The sequence below is a fragment of the Octopus bimaculoides genome, chromosome 19 (genome assembly GCF_046866305.1).
Source record: "Octopus bimaculoides isolate indiv1 chromosome 19, ASM4686630v1, whole genome shotgun sequence".
Lineage (NCBI taxonomy): Eukaryota > Metazoa > Mollusca > Cephalopoda > Octopoda > Octopodidae > Octopus > Octopus bimaculoides.
In genome coordinates, this window is record NC_142946.1 from 21,992,955 (window position 1) to 22,008,056 (window position 15,102).

Here is a 15,102-nt window from a genome sequence, read left to right on the forward strand (position 1 = left end):
TTATGGAGAGATTATGAGCGATTATGGTGAGAAAACTGCTTTATCATGATTAAGATACTTTATAAACAATGCTCATCACTGTTTGCATTTATGAGCATTTCCATGTTAATTATATTTAAAGAAATGAATAGGTGGGAATAATTAAAACTGCAAGATGGCTAAGTCCAAACTTCAAGACTTTTTCAAAAATAAGCAAAGAACACATTCATACAACAAATGGAATTAATATGACAATACAAAAATTAGATGGTATGATACACGTGATCTTTATTCAATATTGAGTCTGTAAGGATGGTAAGGCTCTCAAATAAAAAAAATATATAATAAACATATAAAAGAAACATTAAAAATGTTTATCTATATGAACTGAAATGAATGTATACAAATATTGTGGAATATAACAGCAATTTCCTTTTCTATATACCCTATTGAAATATATCAGTGTTGACCTTTGATAAAGTTCTCAGTGCAGCAATCTCAAAAAAATAATGAAACATTTTCTTTTATATATTTTATCTTTACTGCAGAAACTGCAATTTGATTGGCAGCAGAATATTATATATATATATATATATATATATATATATATTTTTATATATATATATATATATACACACACACATATATATACATATATAAAATTAAAAAAAAAAGAAAAGAATGTCATTAAATTGAATATGGATGCAATATGTATGCAAACACACTCACACACCGCTGATAAAAATCAAATATACAATAGCTTTTCACTGTTTATTTTCTCATTACTCTTTCAATGTAATTTCTGACTTGAGATGCAAAACTGGATCACCAGGAATATGTTTTAATCATTTAAAAGCGTTTTTTTTTTGAAATTATGACATAAACAGTATTTATAAAGCCACCTTTGCTTTTTTTTTTCCTTTTTACAATAACTTTGTGTGTGCATGGTGTTACCAGAAGTAATTTGCCTTATAACTTATATATAACTATCTTACAAGCAGGGTTGTTTGTTCACATAACTGTTTGTCAATATTATGAATATATATTGGTGAAACATGCACAGGTTGCTGCCCAGAAATATATATGTAACATGATGTACCTGACATTACATTCCTCATATTCATATTATTTCTGCTATCAATAAAGTCTCTTTCATACAATTCATAACAACTGCAATTTAGCAATTAATAAAATCAGTCATAAGATATCAAATCTAAATGTTACTATTAAAATTTTGAAGAACATAAGATTTGAAATCATTTTGACTCTTTTGTAATTATTCCCCATTCAATTTTGAGAAGGGTTAGAAGTATAGGAACTTATTTAATGATTTCTCAACCCATGTCAAATAGTTCTCATTTAAAACAATTTATAGTGGATGAAGACCAATAAAATTAATTTTAGAGCAAAACACAACTAGATACAAAGACATTAAAAATAAAATTAAAAATTAATAACTAGAGCTAAGGTCACATGTGACAACTGTCACCCAATCAATTAACAACCAGCTTCGAAATGAGTGCTGCATACACAATATACTTATTTGAAACATCAAAAGCATACTGCTCTTAATTCACTGCTATTTTCTGATGTAAGCAAACAACTAAAGACACAATAGGAGAGAGAGAGTGATAGAGAAAGAGAGAGAAAATGTGTGTATGTGAGAGAGGGAGAGAGAAAGCAAGTGCATGTGAGAACAATGCAGAAGTAATTTTTGGTCTTTTGGATGCCTCAAAACTGTTTTTCCAATGCTTTAAACAAAACAACTGCACTTTTATCTTTATCAACACAGACTCACCTTTCGTAGCAAATTTAATCCAATGAGAAGATATCATCATCAATCAAGCTCTATGGGCACCAGCCATTTAACTTCATTAGAAATATGTATATCAAACATCCCTGGAGCAATATGTAGTACACAGTCATGTAAGAATGTGTATTCTAGTTAGGGTATATAAGATGGATGCGTGTTTACAGTTATTCCACCCCCATTTATATGTGAATCAAGCTATGAAGAATTGGTATGCAGCCAAGGAACAGTTAAAACAAACACTTGGTAAATATATTAAAATTGATAATAGATCTCAAATGACAGAGAAACAGAAATGGAGATTGTGTTGATTGGGAGGCCTACATTGTTTTCTAATAAAGACTTTTTTTTTCTCATTTTACCAGCAATAAATCAGCTTCTGATAAAAATGATAAATTAAAAATGACTGGAAAAAAAAATTGGAAAATAAAATGAAAACAATAGGAATTTATAGAGACATACGAAAACAACAATGTTTCATGTTGAAAGAGATATAACTCAGAAAATGAGAAACTGGTTAGGGTTTGTTATTTAGGATTGGTGGGGGTACAACTTTAAAACATTTCCTGTTATTTTTATTATTTAATTACACTTATTCAAACATTTGAAAAGTGCAAGCATCCGTCTGACATATATATATATATATATATATATATATATATATATCCGAACAGGTATTGGCACCAACATGCACACAGTCATTCAGAGAGAAAAATACGAGATGCATTCAAATGTGTCAGATACAATAGTATTTGGTTATTCTTTTCCTTTTTTTTCTTTCTTTTAATTAAATGGAAGGAAACATAAAACAGAGAGGACAATGGGAATAACTAGCTCACGTATAATATCCTTCATCTCTGAGAAACAATCAGTTCGACAGTGATGTGGTACAACAAAGCTGGCAGACAACGAACTAACAGGGTAGACCTAAGACAAGGGACGCAACTCGCAGCTGCTCTACCCACCGCATCTCTTCGTAGTGAGGTCTCAATAACATTCTTCATCTTCGGTGAAAGATAAAGGAGAGGCAGAATGTCTCGCCATACTCTGTTCTAGGTCATAGCAATGCATGGAGTCAGCTGTTTAATTACATTCACTTCAGCCACCAAAAAAATACTGTTCATGAGGGGATTAGGGGATCGATTTTTAGATGACACATTAAAAAAAAAGTCCTTAGCAATTATGTTTCTTTTCATATATGTATGTATATATATATATATATATATATATATATATATATATATATATTAAACAGTTTTATAAATTCAGACAGGTTCGCCAGTATTGTTTATTTTTATCGCACCACTGCGGCTTCTTTATAATCAGTACCCTCCATGGTAAAGAATTCTTCAAGCTTCCATTGCAAGGTTTCAAATGTCGGACGTTCCATTTCCTCTTTACGCCAACATTCCAACATAATATCGTAGAGGGCTTTAGGACAGCAAGGTGGACATGGCATGCGGTAACCATGTTCTACTTGGTGCAGGACTTCAGCATTGGTCATACCTACAAGAAAAATGTGATTAGGGTTTATCACATAGGCGAAACAATTTCTTTAAACATTAAGTTACACGGAAGGGAAAATATGAGGGAGAGAAGAGAAGCCTCTCAAATCTTGAAGATAACGAGCCTAAACATGACTCCTGTTCAGAGTTAACGTCAACAAAACTGGGAACGGACATGAAACAAGGGACGTAACTCGATGTTGTGAGCAGTAATTTTCAGTAATTTTTATCTGTTAAATAAAATCATGTACTTTACTTTTCTTCATTTAATTTTCATCTTATAAAAATTATACCGTATACATGCTACAGTGTGTAAAGTATTTTAAATGGGTTAATAAATATCAAACAGAACTTGCTTTGGGAGTGTACTAAATTAATCTGTTTAATACAATTTTTTTACTTTTCATGGTTTATTTTACATTCTAAATATATATATTTAGACTGTCTATAGAAAACTAGGGATACTTTTGGTCCCAGGTTTACTGGATAATTGGTCTGGTACTCTGTGAATGCGTGTGTTCTCTTTCTTTTTAAATAAGATTAGATTTTTACCAGCCACGTACTTGGTAACAAGGTTGCAAAGGGAAGCATCTTGTTTTAACCAACATCCTAAAGAATGTTCTGGAGATTTTTATAGTTCCAGATATCATGATCATTTGTAAAATAGGAATAATGTAAGCATATACATACATACATATGTATATCTCTGTGTACAAACTGCATGCACACACACACACATACACACAGAGGTGATTAATAATTTGTTTTACATCTTAAAATGACATTCCAGTTGTGAAAATAAAATAATGCTTATATAACAAACAGTTTAAATCATCTACTAAAAGAAGTAATGAAATATGGTTGTTTAGATTTTGGTTAAAGTAAAAATACTGGGAAATGAAAATCAACAGATTTTAATTCACACAGACAGTATTGTTAGTAGGCCGTTATGAGGTGTGTGTGTGTATGTCTATATGTATGTATGTGTGTATATGTATATGTAGGTAAATGGATACATATATGTGGACAGGTAGATATACAAATAGATAATATGGACAAATGGGCACACATACATACATAAATGCATATGTACAAATGAGGACTGAAATACATGACCATACACACACACACACACACTTCACAAGGACACATATGGAGATACAACCATACATAACAGACGCACATACACAGTCACACAAACACATACACAGACGCACATACAAACACACAAGCACATGGCTATGCAGAATACATACATACAAACATGCACACATGTATATATGCATACACACACAAACACATACAGCATACATACACACATCATCATCATCATCATCATCGTTTAACGTCCGCTTTCCATGCTAGCATGGGTTGGACGATTTGACTGAGGACTGGTGAAACCGGATGGCAACACCAGGCTCCAATCTAATTTGGCAGAGTTTCTACAGCTGGATGCCCTTCCTAACGCCAACCACTCAGAGAGTGTAGTGGGTGCTTTTACGTGTCACCCGTACGAAAACGGCCACGCTCGAAATGGTGTCTTTTATGTGCCACCCGCACAAGCCAGTCCAGGGGCACTGGCAACGATCTCACTCGAAAATCCTACGGGAGCCAGTCAGGCGGTACTGGCAACGGCCACTCTCAAAATGGTGCATCTCATGTGCCACCTGCACAAGAGCCAGTCCAGGGGCACTGGCAACGATCTTACTTGGCTTGCCGGGTCTTCTCACGCACAGCACATTTCCAAAGGTCTCGGTCAATATATATATGCATACACACACATGCATGTGCAGAAAGAAAAGAGAAAGAATGCAGTCCTGATAATGGACAGGGTCAACGACTACTGAAAAGGTTGCAAAGACGCAATGAAAATTTTAGTAAAATAAGTAAATGAGTGGAAATGAGACCAGTGAGTGTGTTAAATTAATAAGGCACTAAAAAAGAATGACTCTCCCCAGACACAAGAAAATAGTTCAGTCTATTTGTTACAAATGGTTTTTGATTATTTTACAAAAAGGATTCTAACCAACTGAAAGCCATACAATTTTGTGTCACGAGTACCTATTTTATGACTTGTGAATGATGAAAGACAAAGTGTATCTTGACAGTTTCATATGCACTGTAAAAAACTTATCACTAAGGTATTTCAGAGATAACAAAAATCATTTTATGCCCCTACCCCATGCAGATATGGTCTTAGAGCATCTTACTCTTCATCACTAACTGTTATCATATGGCATTCAGAAGAAACTAGCCATCTTTTTAATGGCTGGATGGCATTTCTATCACCAACCATTTTATAATAAGGAGTCAGTGAATCCAACTGTGCCTTGAACATGAGAGAGGATATCAGTAGTAAGACTAGAGAAGACCTTTTTCCTTATGTCGATATTTTTATTCAGAGTGGCCGTTTTCCTAGATGTGCTACTTGCATTGTGACTTGTGGAGTTCACAAATGCCCATTCATTCCTTCTCCTTTTTGGTATGGTTTTTACAGGCAGATGCCTTTCCCATCACCAGCAACCTTACTGTTCTGAGAGCATTTCTGGCCTATGTGAGGTAGTATTTACAATATAAATGCATTTTCTCTACACTAGGAAATTTAGTAAGGGTAGGGTAGAGTACTATTCAGAACACAGTTTTAGGCCACACTGCTTAGATCAAAAATTATGTGAGAAAATTTTCAATAAAACTATTGAATTTTTAAATAACTATATAACTCAAAAAGTTTTTTGAGGAGATGATTTTGAATTTCAGTTATGCATTTGTATTCATAGAAAGCCATTCTCTTTAAGTTTTAAATAAATATTATTTCCAAAATCTTTATGTACCATATAAGGGAACCTAAGAGATTACCTGTGGCCAAGTACTGTATATTTCAAGTCTTGATTTAATAGTTGCTTATAATTAAAAGGGGAGATAATTTTTAGCTGCTGTCAACTATATTTATATTCTATTTAGCTGAATACTGACTGTCATGTATTTACTTATCAAGCATCCACTTTCCAAAACAAATGTTTGCTAAAATGAGAGTATACTCAGGGAATGAAAGATTGGTGGGATAGGGTAGTGTTAATAGTTTTGTTTCCCACCAGATAATTAGTCCAATGAGTCATTAAGCATAAACATAAAGAAAAAGACATTTTATTATAATATTCTTTGACTGCTGTGTCTTTTTACTGCAGCTATACTGAGGCACCATCAGGAGTTTTAGATGACTATATCAACCCCAATACTTTACCTGGTACTGATTTTATTGATTTATATCTACTTACTGAATGGCTTGTTCTGATATCAGTATAAAAAGAAAGCAACTCACATGGAATAAGTACTACAAGCTACTTTTCTCTGAAGCACCGATTTATCAGCCATACCTTCATGTTGATGTGAAGCAAAGTTCTTAGCCTCACAGATATGTTTGTGCCATAATAATTTGTTGAAAAAGAAAATTATAATAAATATCCATATACAAGTATATGTATGTGTATGCATGTTAACACTCCATGACCTCGTTTGTCAACGCCTAAGTGAAATGGCGATATGATGTCTACATTCCTTGTTGATATTACAACCATCAGCTATGAGTTTTGAAAACTCATAGCCAGTAGAATAAAAATATCACTTTACTTGAAAAATAGATAAGGATTGGTGTCAAGAGGAACATCGAGTTGTAAAAATCTGCTTCAAATAAGTCCCTATCCAACACATACAAGCATGAAAAAAATGGATGTTAAACGAAGAAACAAACAAATCCAAGTGACAATTTGGTTTATGAAATATTTTTCATTCTTTTAATGATGAAAAAAAATTAATTTTCACAAATGACATACCTGGATAAGGAACACGCCCATAGGTGACAATTTCTGTAAGTAAAATGCCAAATGACCATACATCGGATTTGATGGTAAACCGGTTGAAATTTGCTGCTTCTGGGGCAGTCCATTTGATGGGGAATCTTGCTCCAACACGAGCTTCATATTCATCCTCCTACAAAATTAACAAAAATTTGTTTAATCTAAATAAAAACTATGATTTAAACAGCAAGACAATATTCATTTCACTTAAAAAAAAAAGAAGAAAAAATTTAAATGTTTGATTAAATTTTTTTGTATCAAGTCATTAACATTTATTTTCCACAGAAGACAAAAACTTGAAGCGATGTTACTTCAGATGCAATAATTAAGTAGCATTGGTACAACTTTTTCAGTCATGATTCATAATAAATGTAATATATAATGATGATTATATGTAAAAACCAGACTGGATTAGTTTATGCACAACCCTATTGTCTCCCGAGACAAAAGGACGCCAACAACAACAACAATAATGATGATTGGATATCAAATTGCCATCACTCTTCCATAAAAAATAAGCATTTACATTGTTCTTATCAAACTGTGTATACTTTTATATGACAAATGATAGCTAAAAATTTCTTAATACAGAAAATGGTAGCCAACATCATCATCATCGTTTAACGTCCGCTTTCCATGCTAGCATGGGTTGGACGACTTTACTGAGGACTAGTGAAACCGGATGGCAACACCAGGCTCCAATCTAAATTTGGCAGAGTTTCTACAGCTGGATGCCCTTCCTAACACCAACCACTCAGAGAGTGTAGTGGGTGCTTTTACGTGTCACCTGCACGGAGGCGAGTCAGAAATATTATTAGTACTACAATTGCTTAACCAAGGCCAGATCTGATGAAGTGGTTTTAAGGCATCCAAGTAGCTGTCTGAATAACTAGGTATAACCCACAGATCCATTTTTTTTTTAGTTAAGTTATAACTCTGCTGAGATCAAGACCATTCTACCCATTTTTTTTTATTGCTGGACTGATCTTAAGGATGGAGTTGTGCCTATGGCTTTTGCAGGCCCTCTCAGACTGGTGAAATCAACATGATTAATGTTCTTTTTGAAATTGTCAATTGATGGCTGCAGGAAAACATATTGAGGGAGAGAATTAGGGTTAACACTTTGGAACAGGGGTTCCCGACCTGGTCCATGTGGACCACTTGGTGGTCCACAGGAAAATTCAGATGGTCCATGTAAAATTTTCAGTGGTCCACCTGAAGAATTAAAATTTTTCCATATACACACGTCGTGCAAACGAAATATGCCTCATCACATATGTGTGAGCACATACAAGTACACTCATTGCCTATTAGACGATTAGCTATCCTATCATACATGGACACATACCAGACAGGTACAGACATGTACAATCGGATCCACATTTGCGCACATTGAAAACACAAAAAATTGCGTGTTCTCGGCTGGTCAACGTGATTGTGTTTTCTACCTGACTTGAATTGAGGATTACTAATGAAACCATAGTTCTTACAGCTTATCCAACATATCGTATTATCTCTCCAGGTACGTACATTTTTACGTAAGTGTTAGTCTAATTGCAATCTGTAGAAATTTTGCTGTCAGTGATATGGAAAAATGTTCCCTTAATTCTCCGTCCACCAACTTGGAAAAAAGATCCTGTAGACAATATCATGAAGATTATATCAAATATGGTTTTGTATCCAGTGTAGAAGATCCTTTTTTACCACAGTGTATTATCTGCTCAAAAGTATTAACTAACGACTCAATGAAACTCTTGAAATTGTTGTATCATCTACAAAAATTCCATCCTGGTTTATTTGGCAAACGAAAGGAGTACTTTGAAGAATACCATCGCAAAAAAAAAGTCTCATCTTCATCGCTCAAAAATGTCCTCGTCCATACTAACAACCATTCTGGTCTGTAGGCATCCTATAACATTTCGTACATAATAGCAAAACAGGGTCGCCCACATACCACTGGCGAAGATCTAACTAGGCCTCCATACTTGAAGCATATAAAGTTGCTAATGTGCCAAACGCTGCCTCAGTTTTAGCAAGTATTCCACTTTCGAACAACACTATGTTCCTGCATTTGTGAAATGGCCGAAGATCTAATTAGGCCTCCATACTTGAAGCATATAAAGTTGCTAATGTGCCAAACGCTGCCTCAGTTTTAGCAAGTATTCCACTTTCGAACAACACTGTATGTTCCTGCATTTGTGAAATGGCCGAAGATCTAATTAGGCCTCCATACTTGAAGCATATAAAGTTGCTAATGTGCCAAACGCTGCCTCAGTTTTAGCAAGTTTTCCACTTTCGAACAACACTGTATGTTCCTGCATTTGTGAAATGGCCGAAGATCTAATTAGGCCTCCATACTTGAAGCATATAAAGTTGCTAATGTGCCAAACGCTGCCTCAGTTTTAGCAAGTATTCCACTTTCGAACAACACTGTATGTTCCTGCATTTGTGAAATGACCTTTTATACTGATCCCAACTTCACTCCTCACATTTTTTGAATTTACCCTTCACATTGTTATATTTCAACTGTACAGCTTTTTTTTTCCACGACTCAGTAACTTTTTCTATTCAATTCTATCAAATAAAGCTTTCTTGAGAAACATGTGCATTTGCAAATTGGTTTTGTTATTGGTGTTCTCAGTTATTTGTTCTCTGTGATGTCCCTTACAACAACGAAAAAGGAACTTTCATTGCAAAGTGAAAATGATACTAATATTTATGAGTAGCAGTTCTTTTATAATAAATTTAAAATTTGAAGTAGTCCATAGGAAAAAATTACTTATTTTGGTGGTCCACAGCAAAAAAAGGTTGGGAACCCCTGCTTTGGAACAAAAGGGACCAGCCATAAAACTTAGTGCAGAATAGGGAATGGTCACAATATGGGTAATGAAAGGAGAAAACAATGAAACAGGAGTACTTAAGTAGAGGTGGTACAAGACCAGCCAGCTTAGAAGAGAGACTGCTGCTGTAATAATGGTAGAAAAACAAAAAAAGGAAATAGCCAGTCTGTCGGCCAGAGGTTGAGGTGTGTGCAAGAAACTTCACACCAATTAGTCAAGTGAAATTTCTTTGAATTTAGCTCTAGATGTCTGTATGTGTAACAGCAGTACTGTCCCAGATGTAAGTGTTGTATGCTTTGATAGGTCTTTCCTGAGCTTTGTAAAGCAATAATAGCATTTGTTAGGTCAAAAAGTATTTTTTAGCTCTGAAAGATGAAGACTCTTCGTTGTGCTGCAGTTTTGGCTGTGTTGAGGGTGTGTATTCACCAGGCAAGATCCTTAGTGATGGTGAGGTCAAGTATTTGTTGTAAATTCGAGGGTCCTAGTTTATGCTGTTTATATTTAAGGTTGGGTAATATTTCTTGATTTGTGTTATTGACAATATTTTTGTAATATTGAAGGAAACATGATTTGCATTAAAGAATGTTTTCAAGGGCCCTGTTAGTTGTCTGGATTTCACATGGATGACATTTAGATGTAGAAGGTTATGGAGGAACAGAGAGTAGATATCAATTGTTTTGGAGTGGACATTGTTGGTGGTGAGCGCAAATAGATTGTTAGTGTTCAAGTAGATAGAATGCGAGGGCAAAACTTAATCTTGGGCTACACCAAAATTGGTAGTATGAAGGTCAGAGACAACTGCATCACCACATGCTATGATCAAACAAAACCACTGGCCAAAGAGATAGGAGTCATTAGGCAGTCAGTTTTGCAAGGTGATTTGTATGCTAGACACAGCTGAATGCTTTAGTAATGTTGCATTTTCTCCATTGTTAAGCCTATTTCTGTATGTTTACTGCTTCTGGTGGTAGCAAAGTAGCACATGTGGAAAAACTACATTGTACAACTGGTATTTAAGCCATGATCATCCTGTCTCTTTCTAACACATACTCAGTAAATATTTTTCACTTTTAAGACAATAGGATATTATTTGAAGATTTAGCTGCTAGCTGTAGCAGGATGAGTGACCATGGAGAAAGTGTGCCAAAGAGATGTCATTAAAACTGTTTATAGTTTTGTAAAGTATACAATTCCTTTTTCTAGATGAAACTCTATTTGACAACCAAAAAGATGATGCTGACAACAATTTCTTAATTAGTTTATCAATGATGTTTGTGTTATATAAACAAGATTAATTTTTGTAAAGGAAGAATCGACACTAGTACATCAGTTACACATTATATTGACACTGGAATTGTTAATAACACATAAGAGTTGAATTTAAAGAAATGTGACAACAATGTAAGTAATGCAGAATATTAAGCCAGCTACCTATCATTTGCAGCAATGCCACAGTCAACAAACTTGATCAAAAGATTAATTTATTTTAGACAGTTGCATTGGTTACAGTGACAACAAAAATAGAATCAGAAATATTTTACAAACCTTTATTACTCTAGCAAGACCAAAATCAGCAATCTTTACTGTGTTGTTATCGCCGACAAGAATATTTCTGGCAGCCAGATCCCTATGGATGTAATTTTGGGATTCCAAGTAAGACATGCCGCTAGCAATTTGAGCAGCTATGTCAATGAGTTGCGGCAACTTCAGTGTACGACCCTTTCCTACAACAGAATAAACAGATAGAACAATAGAGCAGGCTACCAAAGAGAAAATTTATACACAAAACCAAATTCCAAAATCTAAATCAGCAAACAGCATTGACCAATGTAAGAAAAAATGTGTGTTAAAAGCAAAAATATACAAGTATGAAGCAAAACTGTCAGACAGGAAAGCATTGTAAATGAGGGAAATACAAAGCAACTTAATTCATTCTCAGAAGTGATAATATCAACAATGATATATATATATATATATGTATATATAAACACATTTACATATTGTTTAGTAATGCTTATATATTCTTGCTGTTAACAGGAAGCCAAGAATTTGGTAGGGTTAGTGACTAAAACTAAGCTTATTTGAATTAGTCAAACACAGACTCTAGTGAATACTACTTTTGATTTACACTAAGTAACATATCTTTTAAGCATTATATAATTCTCACTTGCAGATCACGTGTTATTCAGAACTATAATTAACTTAAATACAATGTAAACTATAGTGATATACATTTACACATGTAATATATGATCACAGCTCACCTGCTGTCTGAATAGTTGACAATTTATTTTCTATTACAGCTGCAGTACTACATCACTTTTTCTTCTATCAGATACAATCCCCTCTCAACTAATGTAATGTATGTATTGCGTTGTCTAATAATCGTGGTGTATTGAATGTATGCAGCATCTATGTTGGTGACAGTGGTGTTGGATGTGTATAATCTATGTCATGAATGTGTGTAAGGTAGTGTGTATGAGGGGGTACCCAAAAGAAACCAGAATTTTGCAGTATTATTTTATTCACTTAGTTTTACATTGTTTACACTTTTATCACCTTCAAAGTATTCTCCATTCGAAGCAATGCATCGTCCAGACACATTTTCCACTGTTCAAAGCAGTGCTGGAACTCTTGTAAAGTGATGCCTTTTAACACCTCTGTTGTTTTTATCCTCACCTGTTCCACATCAACAAATTCTACAGCACCAGTTTTCATCACCAGTGATGTCTTTCGAAAAGAGTTCCAGATCAACTTCCCACTGTTCTTTCAGTTCACAACACACATTCAGTTGTGACTGCTTTTGATCTTCTGTGAAGAAGCAACGCACAGATTTTGCTGCAACTCTTTTCATGTGCAATTCCTCGCTCAAAATTCGTTGGCAGGAGCTCCAGGACATGCCAGTCATATCAATAAGTTCATCAATTGTTAGGTGATGGTCTTCCAAGATCAATTCATGAATTTTCCTGATGTTTTCACTCGTTCGGGAGGTTAACAGACACTCTGAACAAGGTTGGTCTTTAAGCGATAGGTGACCATTCCTAAAGTGTGAAAACCACTTGTAAACTTGTGTTTTGTTCATGGTACAACATCATTGTAAGCTGTCTGAAGCATGACAACTGTTTTGGCTGCCATTTTCCCCAGCAGAAAACAGAATTTCATGGAAGCAGGCTGTTCCTTTGTTTCAGCCATTGCAAAAAATCGACAAACAGGGGAGAAGCACTGCAAAAGAAGTGGCAGTAAGACTTCACTTGATGACACTGGTCTGCATACTGATGCCTGAGGGTGGCTTCTAGTGGCAGAAGCCTGAACTACAACAAGCTTGACCAACACAGAACATTTCTTGGTTACTTTTGGGTACTGACTTGTATGTAATATTATTGAAGATATGTAGTGTAGTTTCTATGAGGTGTTGTTGAATATATGTAGTAGTATCCTTGTTACTGTTGTTTAGCCCCTGGTCAGTTCTGATCAAGTAGACCTATAAATCAAAGGCACACCTTTCTGTGCTGGGAATGGTGGGACTGTTCAATGTATGTACTGTGGTATCTATTTGGTGTTGTTGAATACTGTGCAGTCTGTGTTGGTAGCTATGCTGTTAAATGTATATACTGTATAACCCATGATGATGATTGTGGTGTTATTAAATGTATATATTACAGTGTTTATATCATCGTTTGGCCCTCAATTCAGTCTAGATCAAAGAGAATTATGACCAAAAGCATTCTAGCTGTGACCACCCCACTTTTTTAACACACACTTCAGACTAAGAACCATATCATCCAACATGTCTTTCATGAATATAATTTAAGAAAGATTTGGCTGCTATTTTTAGCAGGTAGTAGCTACTTTGATAGTAGTGTTGTTATATGTACTGCATTATCTTCGTTATCATTGATATTGTATTGTTGAATGTATGTACTGCAGTGTCTATGCTAGTGCTTGTGATGTTGCATATACGAGACATGTCTATGTAGTGTTATTGAATATATATTTATATACTCATTTTTAAGTTTATCTCTATAGATTTTCAATAGAATTCAGAGCCAACACTGCAAGTTACAATGTTTCATATACAAATATGTCTATGTAAACAATGTGATCAAAGATAGAAAACAATAGGAAATGGGTGTATGTGCATATTTCAAGAATTATTGCTCTTTCATCAGCACCACACCCAACCCATCAACTATCCACAAACGCATTACTTAAACACCTGCTAAGTTTAGCGGTGTACTGTATTGTCTACATTTGTGACTGTGTTGGTCTTGAATGTATTGTACTGCAGAATCCTATACAACATAGGATGGTAGTGTTGATGTAAGACTGTTACGTGTATGTTGATGATTGTGGTGCTGCTGAATGTATGTACTGCAGTGTCAACTTTAGTGATTATAGTGTTGTTAGATTCTTTGAACTAATTCTTGATAAAAAAATGTTTCCATTTTATTTTTCAATTTTGTAAAGGATTTTTTTTCCTATTTTGTTCAGAGATATGTGAGTGTGTGTTGTTATGACAGGCAAGTTGGCCAAAGAAATAGTTTGTGATGCAGAAAATGATGTCTGATTTGGAGACTTTGTAGTTAGCTCAGTGAAACATGGTGTGGGTTGCTTCTAAAGTTTAAAAAAAAATGCTTAGTTATGATGTAATTGCAATTTTTGTTGGAGATGGTAATACACACACACACACACACAAATATATATACATATGTTTATTATATTGATGAGTTTCATAATTAGTACTTTGCATTTATAGTGTCCTGTCATGTTCTTTCAGTGTCTGAGTGTTTATTATTATTTTTTTTATGGTATTTATGTTCTGGATGCATTATTTTACATATTTATGAGATTTCCACCAAGAGTCAATCTGTCGTAGGTTCTTCGGTCAGGTATAGTAATGGAGTGGATTTGTAGCACAAGCTTTTATATTGCTGCTATGTGAATGTTGTGTGTAGTGTTAAAGTATATTCAATTTCATAAAGGCGATATATTTTGGGTCTACAATGTCTTTAGCTTTTTATCTGTTATGGTGTTATGCTTTCCATTGGCTACTGTGGATAAGGTTCTGTATGTGTGGATGTGCTTGGGTTTTTGTAGGTCGGTTATTTTTATTG

General features: G+C 34.5%; 1 protein-coding gene across 3 annotated transcripts in view; it reads right to left on the reverse strand.

Moving 5' to 3' along the window:
- Positions 1 to 242: 242 nt before the first annotated feature.
- Positions 243 to 15,102, reverse strand: part of LOC106872948 (tyrosine-protein kinase Src42A) — a 39,582-nt gene continuing 24,722 nt past the window's right edge. For 2 of the 3 annotated variants that reach the window (XM_052974676.2, XM_089366589.1), the window contains 3 exons: positions 11,534 to 11,712; positions 7,125 to 7,281; positions 243 to 3,295 (listed from right to left, as the gene is read on the reverse strand). In XM_052974676.2, the coding sequence (XP_052830636.2) occupies positions 3,084 to 3,295; positions 7,125 to 7,281; positions 11,534 to 11,712 (548 nt within the window). In that variant the 3' untranslated portion in view covers positions 243 to 3,083. Of the gene's footprint in view, positions 3,296 to 7,124; positions 7,282 to 11,533; positions 11,719 to 15,102 lie in introns of all 3 variants that reach the window. The other variant, XM_052974675.2, reaches the window with a different exon arrangement.